This window comes from Amblyomma maculatum, chromosome 8, assembly GCF_055883805.1.
Source record: "Amblyomma maculatum isolate TAMU_Amacu chromosome 8, ASM5588380v1, whole genome shotgun sequence".
In the NCBI taxonomy this organism is placed as follows: domain Eukaryota; kingdom Metazoa; phylum Arthropoda; class Arachnida; order Ixodida; family Ixodidae; genus Amblyomma; species Amblyomma maculatum.
The window spans coordinates 37,183,283-37,208,490 of NC_139351.1; the positions used below are offsets into that span (position 1 = coordinate 37,183,283).

At 47.0% G+C, this 25,208-nt stretch overlaps 1 protein-coding gene across 1 annotated transcript in view; it reads left to right on the forward strand.

The window, feature by feature from the left end:
* The window catches only part of LOC146180990 (uncharacterized), a 30,051-nt gene that overhangs the window by 2,191 nt on the left and 2,652 nt on the right, over nucleotides 1–25,208 (forward strand). Inside the window, exon 2 of the mRNA XM_084575681.1 lies at nucleotides 4,577–5,027. Within this exon, the coding sequence (XP_084431807.1) occupies nucleotides 4,577–5,027 (451 nt within the window). The remainder of the gene's footprint in view (nucleotides 1–4,576; nucleotides 5,028–25,208) is intronic.

The window sequence follows — 25,208 nt, forward strand, 5'->3', positions numbered from 1 at the left end:
TGTGTGTGTGTGTGTGTGTGTGTGTGTGTGTGTGTGTGTGTGTGTGTGTGTGTGTGTGTGTGTGTGTGTGTGTGTGTGTGTGTGTGTGTGTGTGTGTGTGTGTGTGTGTGTGTGTGTGTGTGTGTGTGTGTGTGTGTGTGTGTGTGTGTGTGTGTGTGTGTGTGTGTGTGTGTGTGTGTGTGTGTGTGTGTGTGTGTGTGTGTGTGTGTGTGTGTGTGTGTGTGTGTGTGTGTGTGTGTGTGTGTGTGTGTGTGTGTGTGTGTGTGTGTGTGTGTGTGTGTGTGTGTGTGTGTGTGTGTGTGTGTGTGTGTGTGTGTGTGTGTGTGTGTGTGTGTGTGTGTGTGTGTGTGTGTGTGTGTGTGTGTGTGTGTGTGTGTGTGTGTGTGTGTGTGTGTGTGTGTGTCTATACCGTTAATATTGCAACGACCCAAAGGGCCCCAGACGTGCGAGTAGGCGCTGTACGGACGTACAGTGACTTGCAGGCCGATCCACGTCTCTCTTCCAAGGTCCAGGCTTAGCGCTATCCACGCTCCAACGACCACCTCGTCGTCGTTGTGGCCCAGCGGAGAGACCGCGTGATGTTAGGCATGCGCCATTCCCCTCCACCCTCACAAACAAGTCTCGATGCTTAAGGCGTTATGCTAAAAAGAAACGCGGAAGAGAAAACTAAGCACACAATCACTACACAGAAAAGCATTACACAATCTGGACAATATGGGCAAAGGACAGATAGGTGGTAAGCACAGTGTCGATGACAGTCACGTGAAAAGTAAATGATGACACTGAGTGCACGACTTCGCGCCGCTGACGCCGATGACCCACTGTCGCAGTTCCTTAAGGCACAACTTGGTAGTTAACATTGCCCACGCGGCGGAGGACTTTGTACGGCCAAAATACCGATGCAGGAGCTTTTCACACACGTCCTTGCGACGCATGGTGGTTGACATCCACACCTGGTCACCCGGTTCATAGTGCACGTCCCTGTGGCGTAGGTTGTAATGCCCGGCATCGGCAGCTTGTTGTCTCTTGATTTGCAAGCGGGATAGCTGGCGTGCTCATTCTGATTGTTCCACGAATTCGCCAGCGTCTGATGTGATTTAATCACCGCATGGCAGCATGGCGTTTAAAACACATGTGCACCTCCCTACATGCACCAGTCGAAATGGGGTAAAGCGGATAGTTTCCTGCCTCGCGGTATTGTATAAGTGAAGGCGATGTGTGGCAGGTTTTTTCCCACGTCTTGTGCTTAACATCCAAGTATATGAAGACCATGTCTGCCACTTTAGACCAGTGAGCACCGTGTCCACCATCCTCTGGAAGGTTTTATGAGCGCAGCACAGCCCGAAGAGGAGGACACGAAATTCAAAAAGCCAATCCGATGTGACGAAAGTAGTTTTCTCCCAAACTCTCTCATCAACTTCAATAAGCCGATAACCACTTCGTAAATTTACTGAAGAAAAGACAGCGTACCGAAGTCTGTGCAGGGAGTTGTCTATGGTGAAACGACTTTCACGCTGTTCAGCTTTCCGCAGTCGACGCAGAAACGCAGTGTGCCGTCCTTTTTCTTGACAAGAACGACAGATGATGACCGTGGATGCCTTGATGGTCGGATACCGTCATCGGTGAGTCATGGACTTTCTTATGGATAGCGTCTCGCTCGCAAGGAGACACACAATAGGGCTGCTTATGGATGGGTCGAGCGCCTTCATGCGTAATAATTCTGTGTTTCACGATGGACGTTTGTCGCACTTTAGATGACGACGATTCGCAGTGCAGATCGAAACCCACTGAGCTTAAGCTTTTCTGTCGCCATCGCAGTGGCGAACGTTACTAAACGATTCGCGGCAAATCTACCGTGGTAGCGTGCTCGAGGAGAAAATCGATGCCCAGGATAACATCGCGAGAGCATTCGTGCAGAACTAGAACAGTGGCAACGAATGTGGAGCCATGCATGTAACTCAGACCGTACACATGCCACGTGGTGCGCAACATGATCTCCGGCCGTACGTATGTGGGGGCCTTCCCACGGCGCCGCCACTTTTTTCAGGGCCATCGCAGGTCGTCCGCTAAGAATAGAATAATTCGCACCTGTGTCCATTAAAGCGCTGACTTCCTGCGTATCGACTAGAATGGTACAATCGTTTGTAGAGCTCACCGATGTCGAATCGGTGTTAAAGTAATTCACTTGGTGCGGCGGAAGGAACTGTTCGGCGGTGCGCTAGTCGGCTTCGGAAGGATTCACGCAGTGCTGAGACGGGAGACGTTCGGTGATGTGGCGATCTGTTCTAGTGTAATCCCAGCGGTGCGGCGGCGAGGGATGTTCGAGGTTGCGCAGCGGTCCGCTTTGGAGTGATTCCCATGGTCAGATGATAAATGCTGGTCGGTGGTATGGTGGTTTTCGAGGAGATGGGATCGGTGCGGTGGTGGAAGCTTTCGGAGAATCAGCATTCGGCGGCTTCGCCTTCAAAGGTCGCCGGAGCTAGTTTTCCCGACGGGGGCTCTGTGTTGTGTTTCTTGTCGTTCTAGGTATTAGCGCGGTAAACCACTATGGAGGACCTACTTCGTGCAGCGGCAAAACAGACCGACGAGGCGATGGTGAACGCAATTGGCGGCGCGGCGAAAACGGCGGACAGTCCTGGCGAGTGATGTACTCGGCAAATTTAATGTGGCCACTCGCCAGGCCGTGTACAACCCGCGTAGTCCCATTTCACGGTAGGGGCACCGCCGGTAGAGGTGACCGGCCTCGCCACAGTGGCATAGAGAGGCTGTCGATTGACAGCACGCCAGAAGTCACATTTCCGTGGCGCCTGGCGCCGTTCCGCCCAGTAGGGAACAAGTTGAGCAGAGTGCAGTGTAACCATTTCGGTGGATCAAGAAGTGGGGTAGAACGGCGCAGTATGTCCGCATAGGCTGGACGGGTGCCGATAATGACTGGTGCCCTCAATATGTGGTGGACTTCCTCGCGGGTTACGCTACTCAAGGAATTCACAGAAAGGGAAAAAGATTCCTGAAGTTTTTGAATCTCGCGGACAACGGAGCGGACTAGTTCATGAAGAGAACTCAGATAATTTGGAAGGTCGCAGTCAATTTGGTCCAAGTTGTATAACGTGGGCACTGGGGCCGATGGACGGGCGTACTGGCTTGAGCGCTGCTGCAGCAGTCTTTCTATAAGGACGGCGTCAGTCAAAAACGCCGCGACGGTGGCAGGTGGATTTCATATGAGGCCTCAAAACAACTGTTATTTCACCACATGCATCAGGTGCCGCTGTTTCTTGTCTTCTCGTACTTTGGGGTCCACGCGATTGCAGCGACGCGTGGCATCTTCGACATACATTGCTGTTCTCATTTGGGAATTGCATATAGGATTTCACAGCCCGCTTGAATTCTCCTGGCCGTCGCTGGTTTGAAGGTTTGCAGGTTTGCAGGTTTATTAAAATGAAGTACAAATCAATTATAAGTGCATAAAAAAAGTTTGCACAGTAGGAGGTCCCAAAGTAAGACTGCCTGGGGGACCTCTCATCAGGAATACATGAGATAAATACACAAATGTGGCAGAGGATTTGAAAAAAAATATAATCAAATTGAAACCTATTAGTAAAATTTCGGCAATAAATAAGTTGCACAATAGTTACCGGGCGTAAGTTTTCAAACAAACAAAAAAGAAAAAAAAGCAAGCAAAGGCATACAACAGGCAAAGCGCAAGAACATTATGAAAAACGCAAAAGATATCAGACACAGAATGGGCAATGGATGGATGCAAAGATAATAATAACTGAAGCGGAGAGATAAGAATATTCACAATGACAAACACTTTGACCGTTTGCTGCCGTAGTGGGGAACAGAAAATGCGGTTAAGGCAGTAGGGTATGAAGCTGAATTGTTTGATAAGAGATGTCTTTTTAGTAGAGTGTAGAAAGCGGGTTGCGAACGGGCTTATTTAACTGCTAGTGGTAATGAATTCCAAGTTTTTATGGTGGAGAAAAAAGTAATTTGTTTTCTATAATTTGTGTTTACTTTTGATAGTAGCAATTACTTTGTTCAGAGAATCGAGTGTTACTACTATTAGCGAGGAAAGATTCAGAGAAACAGAGAAGTTGACAATTATCATTGCGAGCAACGTAAATTAGAAGCCCTAACCTAAGATTAAGGAGGCATTTCAAAGGAAGAATGTTTAGGTCAGAATAAAGGGATGAAGCAGAGGTTGTGTATGGGCTGAACGATATAATTCGAAGCGCTTGGTTTTGAAGATGAGAAATACATGATAAATGGCATTCTAAAGAAGAGGTTCCCATTAAGTGGGCAGATCACCGAGAAGGAGGAAGAGAAAGTGATTTTGCGGACCAGCTGACTGCAAGTTAGGCCACCCCTACTCCGGTCCTGCTCGCTACCAGTGCCCGCTACCAGTGCCTGGATCCCCGCTTAACACTTGGTGGAGGTCGCGGGATTTCTCTTCCATTTATACGCCCTGGAGCTCCGCAGCCGCCGAATTCCTACCTCAATGACCGACTCCAGCACTAACACCACCGGCCCCGCTACCTCGGCCCCTTCTATTCCATGCTCCGGGCTGCTTCGCCAGCGGGACCCGCCGGTCTTCAGCGGTACCTACGATCAGGACGTCGAGGACTGGCTTTCTTCGTATGAACGCGTAAGCACCCACAACAAGTGGGATGACATCCTAAAACTTAACAACGTGATCTTCTACCTGACCCAAGTAGCAAAGTTATGGTTCACAAATCACGAGGCTGACATTCCAACTTGGGCCTCGTTCAAATCCCGATTTGTTGATGTTTTCGGTAGACCTGCAGTCCGCAAGCTTCAAGCCGAACACCGTTTGCGCGAGCGGATCCAGCAGACAGGAGAAACCTTTACCAGCTACATCGAGGACGTTTTAGATCTGTGTCATGGTGTAAACGCATCAATTACTGAAGCCGAGAAGATTCGCCACATCATGATGGGCATCCACGAAGGCGTATTCAACATTCTGATGGTAAAAGAGCCCCGTACTGTAAGTGAAGTTGTCACGATGAGTCAAAGCTACGATGACTTTCGTCGGCAACGCATCGTCCCTCGACAACCTGAAGCCACGATCGCGGCTATGTCTGACGCCCCTGTCAGCTCCACACTAATTCAAGAAATTAAAGACTTCGTACGGGAAGAAGTTGCACGGCAATTATCGCTAATTTCAAACGTTCCGCATTCCAGCTCAACACCTAGCTCCGACCATACGCCAGGTTATTCAGGAACAAGTTGCCGAAGCACTTCCGCCCCCTCGACAACCTACTCCTCATTCCACACCACTGACAGCTCCGCTCATTCATGCCGACGCTGTTCCGACGTCCGCACCCACTCCACTGTCCTATGCTGAGGTTGCCGCAAGACCACCCCCTCCTACGCCTTTGCCATCGCATGGTCCGCCTCAGCGCGCATTTTTCACTCAGCGTCGTGCGCCACCTATTCTACGCCCTTGGCGCACATCTGACAATCGGTCCATTTGCTTTGCATGTGGTCTCCCCGGCCATGTTTAACGCCTGTGCCGACGTCGCCCGACACCGTACGCTTTCGATCAGAGCCCGGCTGCCTACGCACAGCCGCCGTCCCCACCCCGTGCGCCACCTCAGCCCTCATCTCACTTTGACCACTTCTCGCACGACCATCGCTCAACCTCTCCGCGTCGTCGCTCGCCGTCACCGATGCGTCGTCGCTCTACCTCGCCAATGCCGGAAAACCACTAGACGCAGTTTCGCAGGCAAGAACTGCGCTTTCGTCGACAAGTGAAAGTCCTGCTTCGCCACCTAATAATTTATACGAACTTACCATTGAAAATGTTTGTATCTTGCGCTTGTGGATACTGGTGCTGCTGTGTCGGTTATTAACGTTAGACTGTGCCGCTTGTTACGAAAAGTTGTTTTGCCGTATTCTGGGATTTCTTTGCGCACCGCCACTGCTCAGCACATCGCACCGCTCTGTACCTGCACGGCTCGAGTCACCATTCAGGACGTTCTCTATGTCATCAGTTTTATCGTTCTCCGTGACTGCTCCCATGACATTATTTTAGGGTGGGACTTCTTGTGTCGCAAACGCGCCGTAATTAATTGCGCTCGTGCCGAGGTAGAGCTTTCTCCGCTGAGCACCGCACCGACCGCCGTTAGCGTTATTGGGGAAGCCAAATGCCACATTGCGGATGCTACTAATATCCCGCCTTTATCTGCCGCTATTGTGCCTATAAACTGTCCCTCTCTTCAAGACTGTACAGTGCTCTTCACCCCATCTTCCCTTTTCGTCTCACGACGCTGTCTTCCCCTACCCTGCGCCGTCCTTAGTGTACGAAGCGGCCGCACCGAACTAGCCATTACTAACGATTCGTTCTATCCACTCACGTTGCTATGTGGCGAGTGCGTCGGGCATGCCGACCCTGTTCGATCAGAAAATTTTGTTAACGTCCCGCCGCTTCTCTCCGCCTGTGCCGACACATTCTCCGACAGCATAAGTGCCCTTAGCCCACCTCGTTCCTCGTCTCCTTCATCGCCTCTTGCTGCCTTTGACAAAGCCATCGACAGTGCTCTCGCTCTAGATCAACGCGCCAAGCTCTTCGACTTGCTGAACCGATACCGAACTTCCTTTGACATCCAGCAGCCATCCTTGGGTCGGACATCAACTGTTGCCCACCACATCTATACCGGTACGCATGCCCCGTTACGCCAACGTCCTTATCGTGTATCAGCCTCAGAGCACCGCATTATTGATGAGCAAGTCGATGAGATGCTCAGTAGAGGTGTTATTCAGCCCTCCAGTAGCCCTTGGGCGTCCCCGGTCGTTTTAGTCAAGAAGAAAGACGGGTCTATTCGATTCTGTGTGGACTACCGCCACCTTAATGCGATCACACGAAAGGACGTCTATCCGCTACCACGCATAGACGACGCGCTGGATACTTTGCATGGAGCAGAATTTTTCTCTTCAATCGATTTACGATCTGGCTACTGGCAAGTTCCAATGGCTGAAGACGATCGCCCCAAGACAGCATTTGTCACCCCCGACGGGCTCTATGAGTTCAACGTCATGCCTTTTGGCCTGTGTAACGCGCCCGCAACCTTTGAACGCATGATGGACAATATTCTTCGCGGTTTGAAGTGGCACACATGTCTCTGCTACTTGGATGACATCGTCGTATTTTCATCCGACTTCGCGACCCACCTAACTCGTCTTGAAACTGCCTTGCAATGTCTTAGCGACGCTGGGCTGCAGCTCAATCTGAAAAAGTGCCATTTCGCCGCTCGCCAACTTACTATTTTAGGGCATTCAGTGTCCAAGGATGGCATCCTTCCTGATCGATCTAAACTCCGCGCTGTCGCTGAGTTCCCGAAGCCAACATCTATCAAGCAACTACGAAGCTTCATAGGCTTATGCTCCTATTTTAGACGTTTCGTTCGGAACTTTGCGACCATCATTGCTCCTCTGACGCGACTTCTCAGCGCCCACAAAGATCTGCCTGGTCGCCGGCTTGCGATACTGCTCTTACAAAATTGCGCACGATACTTAGCTCACCCCCCGTATTGCGCCATTTCGATCCGGCTGCTCCTACCGAAGTGCACACCGATGCCAGCGACGCCGGCCTCGGCGCTGTTCTTCCCCAACGAAAACCCGGTGTTGATGAATACGTTGTGGCGTACGCAAGTCGAACGCTGACCAAGGCCGAGACCAACTACTTGGTGACAGAAAAGGAATGCTTGGCAACTGTTTGGGCGCTTCAGAAATTTCGGCCATACTTGTATGGGCACCCATTTGATGTTGTTACGGACCACCACGCTTTATGTTGGTTGTCGTCACTAAAAGACCCCACCGGCCGTCTCGCCCGCTGATCGCTTAGACTACAAGAGTATGATATCCGAGTCATCTATCGTACAGGGCGTAAGCACTCCGACGCAGACGCTTTATCCCGCTCGCCAGTGTCGCCTGACGCTCCGTTGTCCCCTGCCTCCAGCTCCGCCTTGTCTTCTTTGTCCATCAACGACATGCTATCAGAACAGCGCAAGGATCCGTGGCTTACATCACTAATCGATCTTCTTACGAACTCGTCACTTTCACCGGCTCCTCGCGCCCTTCGTCGTCAAGCGCAGCATTTCGCCCTTCGTGACCATCTTCTCTATCGACGCAACTATATGCCAGATGGCCGTAAGTGGCTGCTCGTCGTACCTCGCCACCTCCGAAGTGATATCTGCGCATCTTATCACAACGATCCGCAGTGTGGCTATGTGAGTGTATTTAAGACTTATGAACGGTTGCGACAGCGCTTTTACTGGCGCGGTATGTATACCTTCGTCAGTAAGTATGTGCGTTCGTGCATTGATTGCCAGCGTCGCAAGCCGCCTCCTCTCCATCAGCCGGCTCCACTACAGCACCTTCCGTGCCCATACCGACCATTCGATCGTGTTGGCATCGATTTGTATGGACCTCTACCGTACACACCTGCAGGAAATCGTTGGATAATCGTGGCCGTCGATCACCTTACTCGCTATGCGGAGACAGCAGCACTTCAGGATGCCACAGACCCACTATCGCGTCCTTTCTTCTTCATCATTTCATTCTGCGGCACGGTGCCCCCCGAGAACTTCTACATGATCGAGGCAAATCTTTCCTATCCGAGGTTGTCGAAGCGCTCCTACGCGAATGTCAAACCATCCACCGGACATCCAGCGCGTACCACCCTCAAACCAACGGACTGACAGAGCGCTTCAATCGCACACTAGGTGACATGATGTCCAAGTACATCGCCTCCGATCACTCCGATTGGGACAAGATTCTCCCTTTTATAACCTACGCCTACAACACCGCCGTTCAAGCAACTACAGGATTCTCGCCATTTTTTCTGCTGTACGGGCGTGAAACTTCGTATCCACTCGGCACCATCCTTCCCTACCGTCGTGATATCTCGGAGTATACATCGCTTTCAGCAGCTGCCAGGCACGCTGAAGAATGTCGCAAACTGGCTCGCTCACTCCGGACGAGCAAGCCCAGAAACAAGCGCACAGCGACAGCAGCCACTCTGTCCACCAATTTTCTCCCGGTTCCTACGTGTGGCTCTGGGTCCCATCGACACCACCCGGTCTGAGCAGCAAGTTTATTTCCAAGTACCACGGACCCTATGTAGTGCTCCAACAGACTTCTCCCGTGAATTACTTAATTGAACCGCTCGCCGCATCCACCGACCTTCGCCGCCGTGGGCGTGAGATTGTTCACGTCGACCGTTTGAAGCCTTACTACGATCCCGCATTCCTTTCGTCTCCTTGAGTCGCCAGGATGGCTCCTCTTTTCTGCGGGGGCCAGGTTGTAAAGAGGTTCCCATTAAGTGGGCAGATCACCGAGAAGGAGGAAGAGAAAGTGATTTTGCTGACCAGCTGAATGCAAGCTAGGCCACCCCTACTCCGGTCCTGCTCGATACTAGTGCCCGCTACCATGTGCCTGGATCCCCGCTTAACAGCATGAATAGGTATTACCCCATGATGATATGCAATAATTAAGGTGACTTAATGAAGGCATAATATAGTGATAAGATAACATGGCGTAGAAAAAAATGTCTAGTTTTTATTAACACCCTTGTTCCAAATGAAATTGTTTTACTGACAGATTTGGTGTGTAAATTAAACTATAGATGACAATCGAGCGTGATGCCGAGAAATGTAACGGATTCGGAGGCAGAGATAATATGATCTCCCAGACAAATGTGTGGGTGCGTGATAATTTGCTTATGATGACTGCGGAATATCATGAAGGTGGTTTTTGTAGGGTTAAATTGTAGCATGCTATTTTGGCACCATAAAATAAAATTCTCTAAGTCTATGTTTAATTTGTTTGTTAGGCCTGTGAGATTACCATCCTCAGTGAAAATCGTATCATCCACGTTAGTTAGGGAGGAAGGCATTTCATTGATGTAAATAAGGAAAAGAAGTGGACCTAAAATGAAACCTTGTGGCACATCTAAATTTATAGCTACAGGATCAGAGAGCGTTTCTTGTAACGGGACAACTTGTGTACGGTTAGTAAGATAACTACATAAAAGAACTAAAGCAGCTCCACAGATGCCAAGAGATTATAATTTAGTGTACAGTATTGTATGGCTAATTGTGTCAAATGCTTTAGTGAAATCTAAGAAAACAGCACCGGTAAAAACGTTATCTAAATATTGTTTAATTCTGTCTGTGGAGTAATCAGGGCGAAATCCAAATTGCTCATCTGCTAACAGATTGAACTTTAGGAGGTAGTTCATTATGCGGGTGACGATTAGCTTTTCTATTACTTTACTAAAGAAAGGTAATATAGTAATTGGATGGTAATTAGTTAAACATAGATCGGTATGACCTTATCCTTTTTAAGTTCGGCGGGAAAAACACCAGTCCTAAATACTAGAATAATTGCGTGACTAAGAACATTTGACAGCTCAAAACCAACCAGCTTTATATTGAAAGACGGAATTTCATCGATTACAGCAGTAGTATATTTTAGGCTAGAAATTGACTGAAAGACTTCATCTGGTGAAGTAGGACGTAAGTAGAAAGAATGAGGGCATCGACTAGGGCTACAGAATCTCCTTGGAGGCAAGGAACCGCAGCGCGATAAGAAGGAATTAAAAGCATTGACAATGTCGGATTGATTAGTTAAAGTATTCTCACCATCAGAAGTTTTTGTTATGCTTATTTTATTTTCAGCTAAATTCAAAAATTCTTTAATCGTTTCCCAATTCTTACGAGTGTCATTTCCATTTCTAAGTATCTCATTTTGATAGTATTCTTGTTTACAGCGTTTAAGTGCAACGGAAAGAATATCCGAGTATTTTTGAAAGCGCTGTTTTAGGTGAAAGTTAAATGTCTGTGTCCTAAACTTTTTTAGGAGTTTATTTTTTTCTTTATACAGTTTAGAAGGCTGTTGGTGATCCATGGGTTCTGCGGAACTGAATATCAATGAGTTATGGGGCTTATAGATGTGCATCAGCTAATTATTTATTTGAGCTTCACGGAAAGTTTACTGAACGCGTTATTGGCGCATGTTTCTTGTAATATGCTATCCCAGTTAGTCTCAGATACTATCTCAACAAACCGACATCGATTGAATGATTGCGTATGGCGTATTCTGGGGGTCGCCTTATTAGGGCAATCGATTCACAGAAAAATAGGGTAATGGTTCATGATGCGCTCTGAGGCGTAATAACATTTGATAGTACATAATCAATGAGAGTGCTTGAGCCTTGATGAGTGATGCGCGTAGGTGACTAATAATGATCCCAATCCGTGGCTGAGCAAGCATTTTGTGTATAATGAACAAGAGCTATCAGAAATGTCAGTTATATCAAGATTAATGTCACCTAAGATGACAATGTTCATGTTTTCACGACTCAAATTTTGAAAGATGACGTCTAGTTCACGACAAAAGTGCTCGTAAGATGCGGAAGGTGAGCGATAGATACTACCAATGATAGTGTTTTTGTTTGAAGCAAAAATCGATTTGTCAAATTCTAGTCAAACTGATTCGCACTTTTCTGTATGAAACATGATGTCGTGACGGCGTTTGTAAGATAGAGCGTTAGGGATAAAGATTGCAGATTCGGCGTGCCGGTCAGTTGACCTATGACAGTATTCATTTTGATAGCCGGGTAAAGCAAATAGCCCATCATCGTCAGACGACAGCCATGTCTCAGAATGACAAATTAGTGAAAACGCGCGATCAGCGAGCATTAAAAAGTTTACTAAGTCATCGTAGTGACTTGGTAAACGGCGAGAATTAAAATGAATAATAGACTTATGGGTATTAGCTGAATTAAGGAGAAGGCTTTTAAGATAGTGAGTAGAGCATAATGATTATCGATGTGTGGTGCACGGTTTACGTGAAAACAGACAGATCATCAGCCCCAGAGATACGGTAGACTTCACTTTCCTTGGTCTTCCTTGCCTTGATATGGCCGTTACCCACCCACACAAACTCCCAGTTTTGTTTTGTTTTTCAGCGTTAGTGCTCTGCCAAGCAAACGTTTGTTCTCTGGGGTTAGATGATCATTCACTCAGATGGGCTTGTCGTCGTTGTCTCGATGAGCAACTTCTAAGTCAGTGCTCGAAACTGGAGGAGGAGGAGGAAAAAACTTTATTTGCAGAAGAATTAGAGGCACGCAGGCCTCCTGGGTCTCCGCACGACCCCACTCACGATCTAAACGTTCATATTATGTTTATCCATGACGTAAGCGGCCCGGCTGACGACGGTCTTCTGCCTGGCCGGGTCCGCTGATCGCAGTGAGGTCTCCCAGTCCTCCCAGGTTCGGAGAGGCACCGGCCCGGCGGGGGGAGGAGACGCAGGGCAGGATAAAAGAATGTGGGTAAGAGTGGGCTTGGGGTGGGAGCACAAAGTGCATATGGGGGATACCGGCTTAAATTTAGAAAGTAGAGCTGGTGTCGGTAGAGTTCGTGTCTGCAGACGACGCCAGATTGACTGCTCTCTGATAGTGAGGGATGGGTGGGGTGACGGATAGATGAGGCGCTCAGCGCGGGAGTTTGCGGTGAACTCAGCAAACGAGTGCATACGATCCTTCGAGAAATCCCCCACGAGGTCCGCGTGTGCCCGGTTTCTAGACCCTCGGGCTAAGGAGTCGGCAGCCTCGTTGCCGGGATTTCCCGAGTGCGCAGGCACCCAGATGAGCTCAATCCGTCGTGGGAGGTGGGAGGTGGGCATGTGCAGCAAGCGGTGCGCCGGAGGATGAACCCGGCCCCTGGCATAATTTAGAATGGCAGTTTTTGAATCACTGAGTATGTAACTGGCATCGGTGTATGCCAGAGCAATAGCTATAGCGGTCTCCTCGGCTTCTTCAGGGGTCGTGCCTGAAGGAAGCTCAATAGTTAAGGGGAAATGTGGGGGTTGTGGACAACTGCAGTGGCTCCGCTCTCATCGCAGGCGGCATCTACCCAAACGGCATCGGGCTCATTCCCGTACCATTTGTGGAGCGCTGCCGCGCGCGCCTTCCTGCGACCTTGGTCATAGTGGGGGTGCACGTTCCGCGGTAATAGTTTGACATAGATTGAAGTGTAAATGTGGCTAGGGAGTGTTAATAGGGATGAATTGTTTGCAGGAATAGTGATGCCTAGCTTAGTGAGTATATGTCGTCCGGTAGTTGTAGCAGCTAATCGGAGGTATTGTGCTTGTAAATGGGCCTCTCGAAGTTCATGTATTGTATTTATTGTTATTGTTAATGTATTGTTATTGTTATTGTATTGTTATTTAGCCTGGAGTATTGCTCCTGTTCATCCAAACGTTGTGCCAACTGTTTATTGCAACGGGCAAGTTCCTTATTTTCTTTTGTTAAGTCAGCTTGCTTGTTTCTCATTTCCTCATAGAGTTCATTGAACAGGGCAAGGCGGCTCCGCAATTCATGCACTTCTTTTTTCATTTCGTCAACATCTCTTGCCAATTCCGCGTTTGGCATTTTGACAGCGAAACAATTGGCAGTGAAACTACTGGCAGCAGTGGTTGCGACAGAAAATGTACAAAAAAGATTCGATGACAACTAACTAACCTGCGTGAAGAGCGCAAGATAGTCATGGCTTGTTCACTGCCGCAACACTGGCTGCCAAATGGTCGATGCTGTCCGGTGTCGGTTCTTATGTAGTCTTTCTGGGGGGCGGGAGATCACATTTTACGTCGGTGGCGCTGGCGGCTGACGATAGTCGATGAATGAAGGATGCTTTTTTTGACGCTCTGTCACCGTGACCGTCACACGTGTGTACCGCACTTGATTACTCCTTAAAGTGAAAGACCTGCGTAAATAACTGCCCCGACACTGCTAAATGGTGTACACAATCAGGAGCTGACGTCGGAAGCCCGGCCAGATGGACAATGTGGCCTCGCGATTCTCGAACTACGTCTGGGCAGCGTCCTCAAGGCTGAAGTAAACGTTCCGAAGTTTTGCTGCGTCGTCCCAGTTGTTAAATGCGGCGACCCGTTCGAACTGAGCCAGCCAGTCTTCATCTCCCTCGAATTAGTCGCAATGGAATGGCTTTGGGGTTCGATGGGTCTGCAGGATGACGTAGGCGGGGGCAGCAAGAAGAGAATTCGCGGTATGGGCAGGCGGCAACGTTGCCACTTCTGCTGGAGAGGTCCTGCAGGGGAGTTTCGTCAAGAGGAAAGGCCTTCGGGCGACAAGCTTCGAAGCCCACGGCTTGTACGATGCCCACCGGTGGTCACAAGAGGTAGATGCGTCGCGTTTTCTGCCGCAAAAGGTAGCATTCATGGCACATCCACCAGTGTGAAGACCAAAAGAGCCGCAGACGTGCGAGTAGGCGCTGTGTGCACGTAGAGCGACGTGCAGGTCGACTAACGAAGCGTTCTTTCAATCTTCGAACCAAGTACAGCTAGAGCGCACTCCACGCTCCAATAACCATCTCGTCGTCGTTTCAGCACAGCGTGGAGGCCGCGCGGTGCTAGGCATGTGACAACATTGTAGGCAGACTGCGCACTAGATAGACGAAAGAGAGGCAGATGCTTGCATTCAGTAATGTTTGGCTTCATAGTCTTTACGCTACACCAATCCATAAAACCTTGGTAATATCTCACTGGAGAGCGCATATGTCGTTGTTATTAGAGTAGTTGGTAAGTCGTTTATATAAGTGAGAAAGAGGAGGGGCTCAAGGCCGGACCACTCCGACGTATATCCGACCAAACAGGCGAAGAATTTGAATGAAAATTATTGGCTGTTACGAATTGGCTTCGCTTTGATATAAAAGAATGCAACCACGCAAGCAATGTGGAAAATATGGCTTTCAATCAGCATTTTAGAAGAAAAAGAAGCTCATGGTAAACCTTGACAGACGCTTTAGAAAAATCCATAAATAAGCAATCATCCTGAGACCCTCGATCGAGAATGCAATGCAAGTAGTTTCTAAAAGATATGAGTTGCGTTTCGCATGAACATGTTTTGCAGAAGCCGTGCCGGGCATTACTGAAAAGGCAATAGGATTCCAAGAAGGCAATAAGATAAGAGTGGATGACATGTTCCATAATTTTACATGGACTGCGGGTGAGCGATAGAGGGCGAAAGTTATCAGAGCGATATTTATCACCAAGTTTGTGGCGCGGAATCACTTTTCCAACGTTCCAGTCATTGGGAATACAACATCTTTCTCAAGGCAGAAAAGCGCGAGCTACACAGGGACAACAAAGGAAGACGAGACACACAAAGCACTGACTTACAACTGAAGCTATTCTGCCTTGAGATCAGCCAACTAGCCATTGCCTTCGCTGCAGCAAGGAAACATGCTGCGTGTCCACGGGGACCGCCAATGGTCGCGCAATGTGATGGTACTCCAGAAGGTGGCTTCACGATCGCACATCGTGAGAACGGACAATGACCACATTCTAAGGCAAAGTAGGGAAAATCTGCTGCGAACCCGAGAACACCAAATCATTGACGACAGCGACGACGACAATGTGGACATCGGCTCCGCAGTGAACAAACCATAAAATCCGCGTATTGCCCCTGGTTACTCTGAGTTACGTGATGGTCTTGTTGCAAGCCCTGAGCTCGCCGCATCAGGCCCGGCTGCTGGAACATGCCAACCATTCCACGCAGGACAACCCGGCCTCGCACAGAACCTAAACGACTGACATACGATGCCATATTCCGGAAAGTCTCTTAGTGGATGGTCAAATGGAATTTCCTCGCAGAAGGATGATTTATCAGGTGGTGATTATTATGAAAGCGGCCAGATAACGCCTCACTGCTGCTATAAATCGATGCGAAATAAACGACCAGGCGTCTTTCCTGGTGTAACCTACTGATGTGTCGTGTGCCTGCTTGACGCAACCGATACAGTCACCAACTCGAGGCCTTTGATTTATTTATTTATTTATTTATTTATTTATTTATTTATTTATTTATTTATTTATTTATTTATTTATTTATTTATTTATTTATTTATTTATTTATTTATTTATTTATTTATTTATTTATTTATTTATTTATTTATTTACACAGTACTGCTAGCCTCTAGGGGAGGGTGTAAGAAGGAGCGGAAGATGAGAAAAACATAACATGACATGCGTAAAACAAATCAAGGCACAACAAGCTGATTTCACAACCAACTCACGAGTGAGAATAGATATGTTGCAAGGATGCGCACAAAAACACATAAAGCAATCGTAAGAACACTTCGTAATCCACAGTCACAACTGGAGAGATTTCATAAATGTTTCAGTAGAAGGGCGTTCTACAATGCTGGCTGGAAGCCGGTTTCACTCACGAGCTGTTTTTGGAAAGAAGAAGTTAGCGAAGGCTTCAGTGTGACAGAAATAATCTTTAAGCTTTTTGCTATGATGTGATTCGATGGTTCGCCGGTGTACAGGCTCTATATACTCGTGTTTGCGGATACCTAGTTTATCATGAAACAGCAAGTGCATGCATTTCAATCGGTCATCCTGACGCCGTTTTTGTAGACTGCCTCTAGAACACTCACGGAAGTACGCCAACCATATGATCGATATACAAACCTAGCTGCTTTCTTTTGCGCTGATTCCATCGTGTCTATGTTGCCACGAGTGTGTGGGTCTCAAACAATTTATCCACATTCGGTTCGTGGTCGAACTAAGGTTTTGTACGAAATTAGTTTTACTTCGTTTGTACATTCTCGCAGAGTTCTTCTTAAATAACCTAATTTCCAAATGGCCCTCTCTATAATTTCCGATATATGTTAATTCCACCTTAAATCCGGTGTTATGCTTATACCTAGGTATTTATAGCTGTTTACCACTGCGAGCACGCTGCCGCCCACGGAATATGAGAACTTGAACGGTTGCCTCTTGCGTGTTACGGTCATCACAACAATTTGTTTTGTGTTTACTGACATCTGCCAATCTGAGCACTAGGTTGCAATCCTCGCTAAGGCAGCATTAAGTAGCGCCTATTAAGTATGTCCTAATATGGTCCTAAAGGCACTATTAAGTACGGCCTATCGTATAGGTTCACCTAGTCAAATGCCACCAGGATTCGGAAAGCTTAGATTCTGTCACGGCTGCATCGTATACTGCCACGAAGACGCAAAGGCTCACACGCACCGCTCCATTGAAGTCGGTCGAAATACGTCTGAGCAGCGTCGCTGTCCCACAGCCCAGCAGTATTGACTGCATTCTCAAAGCCGCGGTGAGAAACTTTGCAGCGTAATTAAACGGATTCGTCGCATGTTGCGTTGTGTGCCGCTTCCGTGCCCTCTGCTGTGTTATTGCAGCAGTACAGCAGTGGACATGCTCACTGCTTGGCGTCTACTAGACTGTTTTATTCCCCCAGTCGCGCTGTATCGCTCAATGACGTTGCAGTATGCAGAAATAATATAAAAACACGACGGACTATTTTCCCTGCCGGCTCAACCCGAAGATGCGGTCTACGGGAAGCTAGAGCCGAAGTGGTGTGTTGCCTCCACAACTTTGGCTCCACCACTTTGGGGCCTTAAGGTCCAGACACATCGCATCGATTCAACTACCAGGGTCCATTTTTCTCCGGGCATGGCGATGCCACGCACGATTAAGCATATGTTTTCGAAGTCCTCTCCACCTCACAGTGCACCTAACATCTCCTTTAGCAGATGCCCCCTTCGTGCACCATTGAAAAGATACTCAGGCTAGTTACACAAAAAGAATGTACCAGTCTTTAACGTCATGTTGACAACAGTTCGTTCCAACAAAAATTTATTGAATACTGCTTTCTAGACTCCTTGAATATATCAACAAAAGTTTCATTTTCATTACAAAATAAGGCACCAATTTTAGAATGACCTCTCGAAATAATTCCATCATCTCAGCAGGGGCGGATTAACAGTGGTGAGGGCCCGGTTTAATAAAGGTGAGGAGGGCCGCAATAGTCCCTCCCTCCCGCAAGTACGCACACACGCACGCACGCACGCACACACACACATACACATCACCCTATTCACCCCAGGTTGTTATGTTTGAGACTTGACGCATTTTAGAATTGCATGTAGAGAACACAAGCCATATTTACTCGGAGTCTGCGGACTGTTTATGAGCATCGCCTGAGCATAAACTTTCCCGCCGAGTACACGAACAGGCCGAGTTCTAGGAAATAACAGGACACCCAACATCCTCCCTCAAAAACCAGAACGTGCATTCATGAAAAATAAATTCCTCGAGTGGTTATTTTCTTGAATAATTCACACGAAGTAAATATGGGTCTTGTTCATAAGACATTGGCAATTTTTTACCGTAAACACGCAGCCAATCACCCAATGTATACCTCTGTGAATTCATCCAGAAAGACAAACTGAAGCTCGCCTAAGGCAGTGGTTCTACAGAAACTGCGATATTGTGTTCTATATGCTGATTTAAAGTACAGCAAATAATGTGTATTACATCAAACGCGGTCGTTACGCGGGACGCTAAATCTATTTTAAATGGTGGCACCTGTAGAAAATGGCATAGATACTTATCAGGCAAAAAATTAAAGCTTCAACACTCTCAAATAACCAGTAATGTAGGTTTACATTTTATTTAGATTATGCAGATTTTAAAATGCAATATATTTACATTTCGCACATTAAAGACAGACGGAAGCCCATTTGCAAGTATCACACTCATTTCTGTTCTCAATTTGCAGAATAAATTTATATTTTGCAAAATAGCGTATGCAGCTCGTTCGAACGAGCAGCAGCAGCCGCGTAGACGGCGGTAAAAAAAAAAAAAAAAAAAAAAAGAAAAGGGGGTGGGCAGTGGAAATAGCATGGGCACTTAAGCTCCGCCTTTAAGCATATCATACATTGTTTTATTATTGTATTATTATTGTATTATTATGTGCATATTATTAGCACATTGTACATGCACTTTCCTTTTAAAATTTGTTGTGTCGGCCGGGAATCGAATCAATATCCCTCCGATCACCTGCTGAGCGTGAACTACCCCACGCCGGGCTCGTGAGAAGCATATCGTAATTCTTTCTTTCTTTATTGCCGGTTAACAATATATACAGGCATAAAAATCACAAGCTTACCTTTGGCGTAAGCGATGTAGTAAAACGTTTTCATTTTGATCAATCCGTCAATCACATCCATCAACTGAGGCTGCTCAGGCTGACTAGGGAGAACATCTCTGAGAAATGTTACACTTTCAATGAAGTCCCTGACCGATCGCATATTTTCTTCGACGTGCCTAAATGCCATCCGCTTTTTATAGCATTTGGAAAAGCAGATCATAATTCTCCTTGTCTAGTGTAAGGATATTAGTGGCAATGAAAATGACGTTGCAGTTAGTGTTAATGGTGACAGTATAACGTTGACAATGACGCTGTAGTTAGTGATAATGATGATAGTAGGAAATGACAATGCCCGTGCGTCTAAACGATGACGATAATGATGACTGTGCCGATGACAGCCCCGCCTCGGTGGTGCAGCGGTTAGAGCGCTTGACTACTGCGCCCAAGGATGCGGGATCAAATCCCGACCGCGGCGGCCGCTTTTCGATGGAGGCGAAAATCAAGGCGCCTGTGTGCTGTGCGATGCCAGTGCACGTTAAAGAACCCAGGTGGGCGAAATTGCTGGAGCCCTTCACTATGGCATCCCTGGTAACCTGAGTCGCTTTAGAACGTTGAACCTCATAAAGAAACCAAAACAGTACCGATGATAATGACGATAGAGTTAATGAAAACACTCCTGTAAAGTTGTTGTTTTTTTACCATTATCATTCTTAAGCAGACTTAAAGGGAAGGTGCACCGGTTTTAGATTTCGATGAGTTTCAAGCAGTTGAATGATTAGAACTTGTACTTAAAGCATGCGAAATCTCTTGGCGCTAGCGTTTGGAACAATGGCGCAATTAGCGATTAAAATTGCCACGGCTATCAGACTTCACCGCACTCCACAGCGACGCATGATGACGTCATTGACGGTACCGGTACGTTTTCTGCATAGACACACTTGGTTTGAAGAAATGAAAACAAGTCTGCTCAAAACAAAGCGCTTGAAATGTTGATTAGCACCGTCAGAAAATGTGCAGCAGAACGTGGGCGAAGGCAACGAACATCAGAAATAGTACCGTCCGTGACGTCATCACTGAACTTCTCGGCAGAACTTTAGTGCTGTGAGGAGAAGCTCGAGCTGCAATCGTCGATTACGCCATCAGTTTGAATGCTAGCGCAAAAACACTTTGCATGCATTACCTACAGCCTATGTAGATTTGAATCCTTGAATATCGCGAAATTCTCGAAAAGTGATGCAGCTGCTCTTTAAGCTAAGTCACACATATCACGTATAACATGTCTGCTTTTTCATTCTGAGTTTAAGCAAGTGAATAAAGGTATTTACGTTTCAATAACAGTTTTCGAGCCTTTAGCTGGCCGAGTTTCTTAAGACATCTTCAACGTTGACCCACCTGGAAATCTCGCCTTTCTGCTCACAGCAGCGACGAATACTCAGGTGTCTGTCAGTTATGAGCAGTCATAATTTCTAACTAATAATTTATTGATTTCTGTCACAGCTATCACTGCTTACGCTGTGATTAATAACACATGTACAGCTGACTTCATCAGCAGTAATGACAGATATCACTCGGTTTACGAGCTGGTAGGAGCCGGCTGCCGACTGCAAGCCACTAGAACGCGTTTGATTCCATTTTCCGCCAGCTGGGACACGCTGACCTCCAACTGGTAAGTACCTGCAAGACTTTAATGCCAGTTGAGTACCAGCTGGGACCAGCTGAAGCCGTCTGAAAACAGTTAGAACCAGCTAAAACCATTTGATTACTTTTCTCGGCGATTTGGGCGAGTATAAAGGTTTGTACTTGGACTGGCGAAACATGTGGCCGCATTTGGTTAACCTTACGATTCGATGAAAAGCTTTTGAAGCATCCGACACTGTAATACATAAGTTATAATTTTAATCGCTGAATATCAGGAAGACGATTTGACTATTTTTCGCACCAAACCTCGAAATGTGCTATATTTTTTTCCTGTTCCCGGGGGGTCCCTGAGAACGGAGGACCCGGCTAATTTGAACCCTGGATAAACCGACCCTGCTTCTCGCAAACCTTTTCCATCTAGGTTAATTTGACACCTCCGAGTGTCCAAGAAGCTTTAAATAAACGCCAAGGTTATGGTGCACATCTTCCAGCAACTAGCTGAATTCTCCGCAGTAGTGCTGAATACGTCCGTCGGACAAAACGCAAAGCCTATATCAGATATTTATTATTCAGGTATCCTCAACAGACTGGTCCAATTTTTCACAACTGCAGGGATGTGCTTTGGTCGTAGTTTTGTTGAAGCGTATAAGAATATCCACATTGTTGCGTGCTTATGGAAACTTAAGCTTTCGGAATATTCTCCGATAAACCTTTTTGCTCAGGATCCCGTGAATTTGATGGAGACAACGCCAAGAGTAGATAATCGGCACCGGCTACTTGCACATTTTTATTTCAATGTGGAAAGTTGATAACGAGACTCATATAAGGTTCTTTTTGGCAATGCATGCAAGGGATCCTATCAATTCGTCAAATTTGAGTCGTCAAGCAAAGCTGCTACTTTTATCAGCTCCTTATCCACGCCAGGTGTTCATGATCCTAAAGCTTAATTATACATCTACTGCACAGCTTATGTATACCTACACTGTATAGATGCTTCAGTTCCATCAGTTTAGCCCAGCACATGACACTTGATGTTTCACAGTCAATGTAGCCAGTTTACAGCGTACCACCTCCGCAGATATTTCTAAAAGTTCGATAATAGACAGTCTATTCTTTCGGCTCACACGAACGATGTCTTTCTCGTCCAGTTAGAGAGCCTGTCTGGAGCGTTCCGGTCAAGAACGACAAACTGAACCTTCCCTGTATATATAGTTCTTCGTCATGTTTCGGAAAGCGTAAACAGACAAACGAACAAGAGACAAGGAAGCAGAAGAACATAGTGCTCTCATCTGAAGATTTATTTTTGTAACCCTAACCATAAGTACGTGAATTATGCCGACGTGTAAATACGAACAATGCGCCAAAAAAAAAAGAAACAAAAAGGCCACAAAAATAACAGAAATAGTCTTTTGTTTGGCTAGTTGGTGATCCACTGCGCTGACTTTCAACTGAGATTTATTGGAAATTCCCCATCCCCCTGTTTTCCAACAAATCTCAGTTGAACGCTCGCTGTGTTCGTCTCCTTCCCTCTCTCCATGTCTGTTTGCGGTGCTAGTACATATCTCAGGAACAGAAATATTCTAGCGAAATCGACAGGGGTTATCTTTAATACATCGAATGCCGAGGATATTTCATCTAGGTAACTGCCACCTGAAGAAGCTCGGAGAACTTGCGTAAGTTAGTAATACTATAGATGAAATTGTAAATTAATGCTTGGGGAAGAAGCCATGAGAGGACGAAAATAATAATTAACTAAAGCCAAAAACATTACGCCAGCAAGCAATTCTCGGTTAAAAAATAGGCAATATTGCTTCAGAGTATATCGAGAAATGCAATAGACACTTCGCTTTCAGAACGTAACGTTTTGAGTTTCTGTGAAAAGTTGCAAGCATGTTTTTGCTCACTACTGTACAAACGCATTTCTGCGGAGGAACAGCACGCATTAGCATGACACAGCGATGACATCAGGTCTACGTAGAATAACAGGGAAGAGGTCAACTTAGCCGCAATAATTTAGTGATGCTCCGATGGCTGACTATCATGCTCTCTGCAAAAAGAAAAAAAAAGCATTGATCGCAACGGCAGCAGCATCGAGAAAGAACTGCCGAAAAGTTTTACATCTTACCTAGGAAAGGTAAGCTATTCTGATTTCTTTTCTCTCTTCACGGCTCTTTTCAAAGACTGTGGCTTTCGACTAAGTTGCACAGCACGGGCCAAGGCCCTAAAGATTGTGTTGTTATCGCACACTTCACTGCCCGCATTTAGTGGTCCCTACTCTATTCTAGCCGATGGCGGCACAAGGACTTCGAGGTAGCGATGATCGAAGAGGCCACGCCCTGTAGCCAGAGGAAAGAATAGCCTGCGAGGCTGCAAGGCAACGAAAAATCAATAGACGTCTAAAGAAGGGAGTCCCGCGATGGTGCTGTAATTATGCACGCCTTTCTCTCTCGCCTTTTCCTCTCGGCGTCGGAAGCAACGCATGCATGACGGCAAAACAGAAGCGACGGCTGCCGAGAAACCGATTCGCATTTAGTCCTTTATTCGCATGCAGTCTCCTTCGGTCGCACAGTGGTGCATCAAGGACACAGTTGCACCACTTCACTGCGCACGCTTGCGGCACGAACCACTGGCTGCCTGTCGACTACGCAGTGACGTCGCCTTCGTTAGCGAAAAGGGTCCATCGACAGTACTCTTCGAGAACGAGGCATCTTTGCGAGCCTGATTGCTCTGAGGCCGGCAAACACCTCACGGATCTTGGCGTGTCCTTGCGAGCTCGCCAAGCAAGGGACATCCCCGCTTCAAGGTACGTCATTCCTCTCGGTGGTTTCCTCGCCATTTTTTTGATGATACGTTCTTACACCCAAGAATAGTCTACTAACCCTGATTCTCTCCAAGAACTTCAGCTGCAAGTGTATGCTTTCTTGAAGGAGGACAAAAAGTTTGGGATATTGGTTCAGTTCAGTTCAGTCGTTCAGTCGTGTCCGACTGTTCGTGACCCTACGGACCATGTCACGCCACGCTTTCCGGTCTCTCACTATCTTCCTAACATCACATAGCTTCATCTGCACTGCCTCGAGGATGCCATCTAACCATCGCGTTCGCTGCCTACCCCTTCTCCGGCGACCGTCAACCTTTCCCAACATCAAATCTTTCTCCAGCGACTCCTCTCTTCTCATCAGATGACCAAAGTAGCTGAGCTTTAACTTTAGAATTTGAAATGAGCAGTCAGGGTTTATGGTCGACAATATCGACTGATTTGATCTTCTGGCAGTCCAAGGAACTCTCAAGAGTCTTCGCCAGCACTACAATTCAAACGCGTCAATTCTTCGGTGGTCAGCCTTTTTCACAGTCCAACTCTCGCATCCATACATCACAACTGGAAAGACCATAGCACGAGTTATACGGATCTTGGTTGGCAGACTAATGTCTCTGCTCTTTACTAGGCGGTCAAGGCTAACCATTGCTCTTCTTCCCAGAAGCAGGCGTCTCCTAATTTCATGGCTGCAGTCTCCTTCCGAGGTAATCTTGGAGCCCAAGAAGAGAAAATTTGTCACAGCTTCCACTTCTTGTCCCTTTATGCTCCAGGATTTGATAGGGCAAGACGCCATGATCTTTGTCTTTTTAATGTTCAGTTTAAGCCCAAACTTCTCACTCTCTTCTTGTACGCGCATCAGAAGTCTCTTGAGTTCCACTTCACTTTCTGCCATTAAGGTGGTATCATCCGCATATCTAAGGTTGTTGATACGTTTTCCAGCAATCTTCACTCCAGCTGATGACTCGTCCAGACCGGCCTTCCTCATGATGCACTCAGCATATAGGTTAAATAGGCAGGGCGACAGTATGCAGCCTTGTCTCACTCCTTTCTCAATTGGGAACCAATCAGTAAGGCCATGCCCAGTTCTGACTGTGGCCTCTTGCTGAGGAGACAGATGAGGTGAATTGGAACTCCTATCTCCTGGAGAGCTTGCCACAATCTACTGTGATCTACGCAGTCAAACGCTTTCGCATAATCAATAAAGCAGAAGTACATGGGCTTCTGGAATTCTCTTGCTTTTTCCATGATCCATCGAAGGTTGGCAATTTGGTCTCTAGTTCCTCTGCCCTTGCGAAACCCAGCTTGCACGTCCGGAAGCTCCCGATCCACATACCGCTGCAGCCTACCCTGGAGGATTTTCTACATCACCTTGCTAGCATGCGAAATAAGCGCGATCGTGCGGTAGTTGGAACAATCTTTGCCACTGCCTTTCTTTGGAATGGGGATGTAAACTGACCTCCTCCAATCCAGTAAATATTGGTAAATGTTGGTAAATATTCGTAATGAAAACTAAAGCGTAAAAAAACGAGAACACTGAAGGAAGAGACCACACAGGAAGAGCACTTACTAGCAACAAAAGCGTTTTATTATTTCACTTGCAAGGACGTTATTGGAGGCTATTTGGTGCATTTCTTCAAGTATGTTTAAAGCGCGGAGCAACGTGACACAAGAAACCGAGTAAGGCGCCTTGTCCTGTCTACTCTGTTTCTTGTGGCCTGTTGCTTCGAGCATAACACATACTTTAAGTTTTAT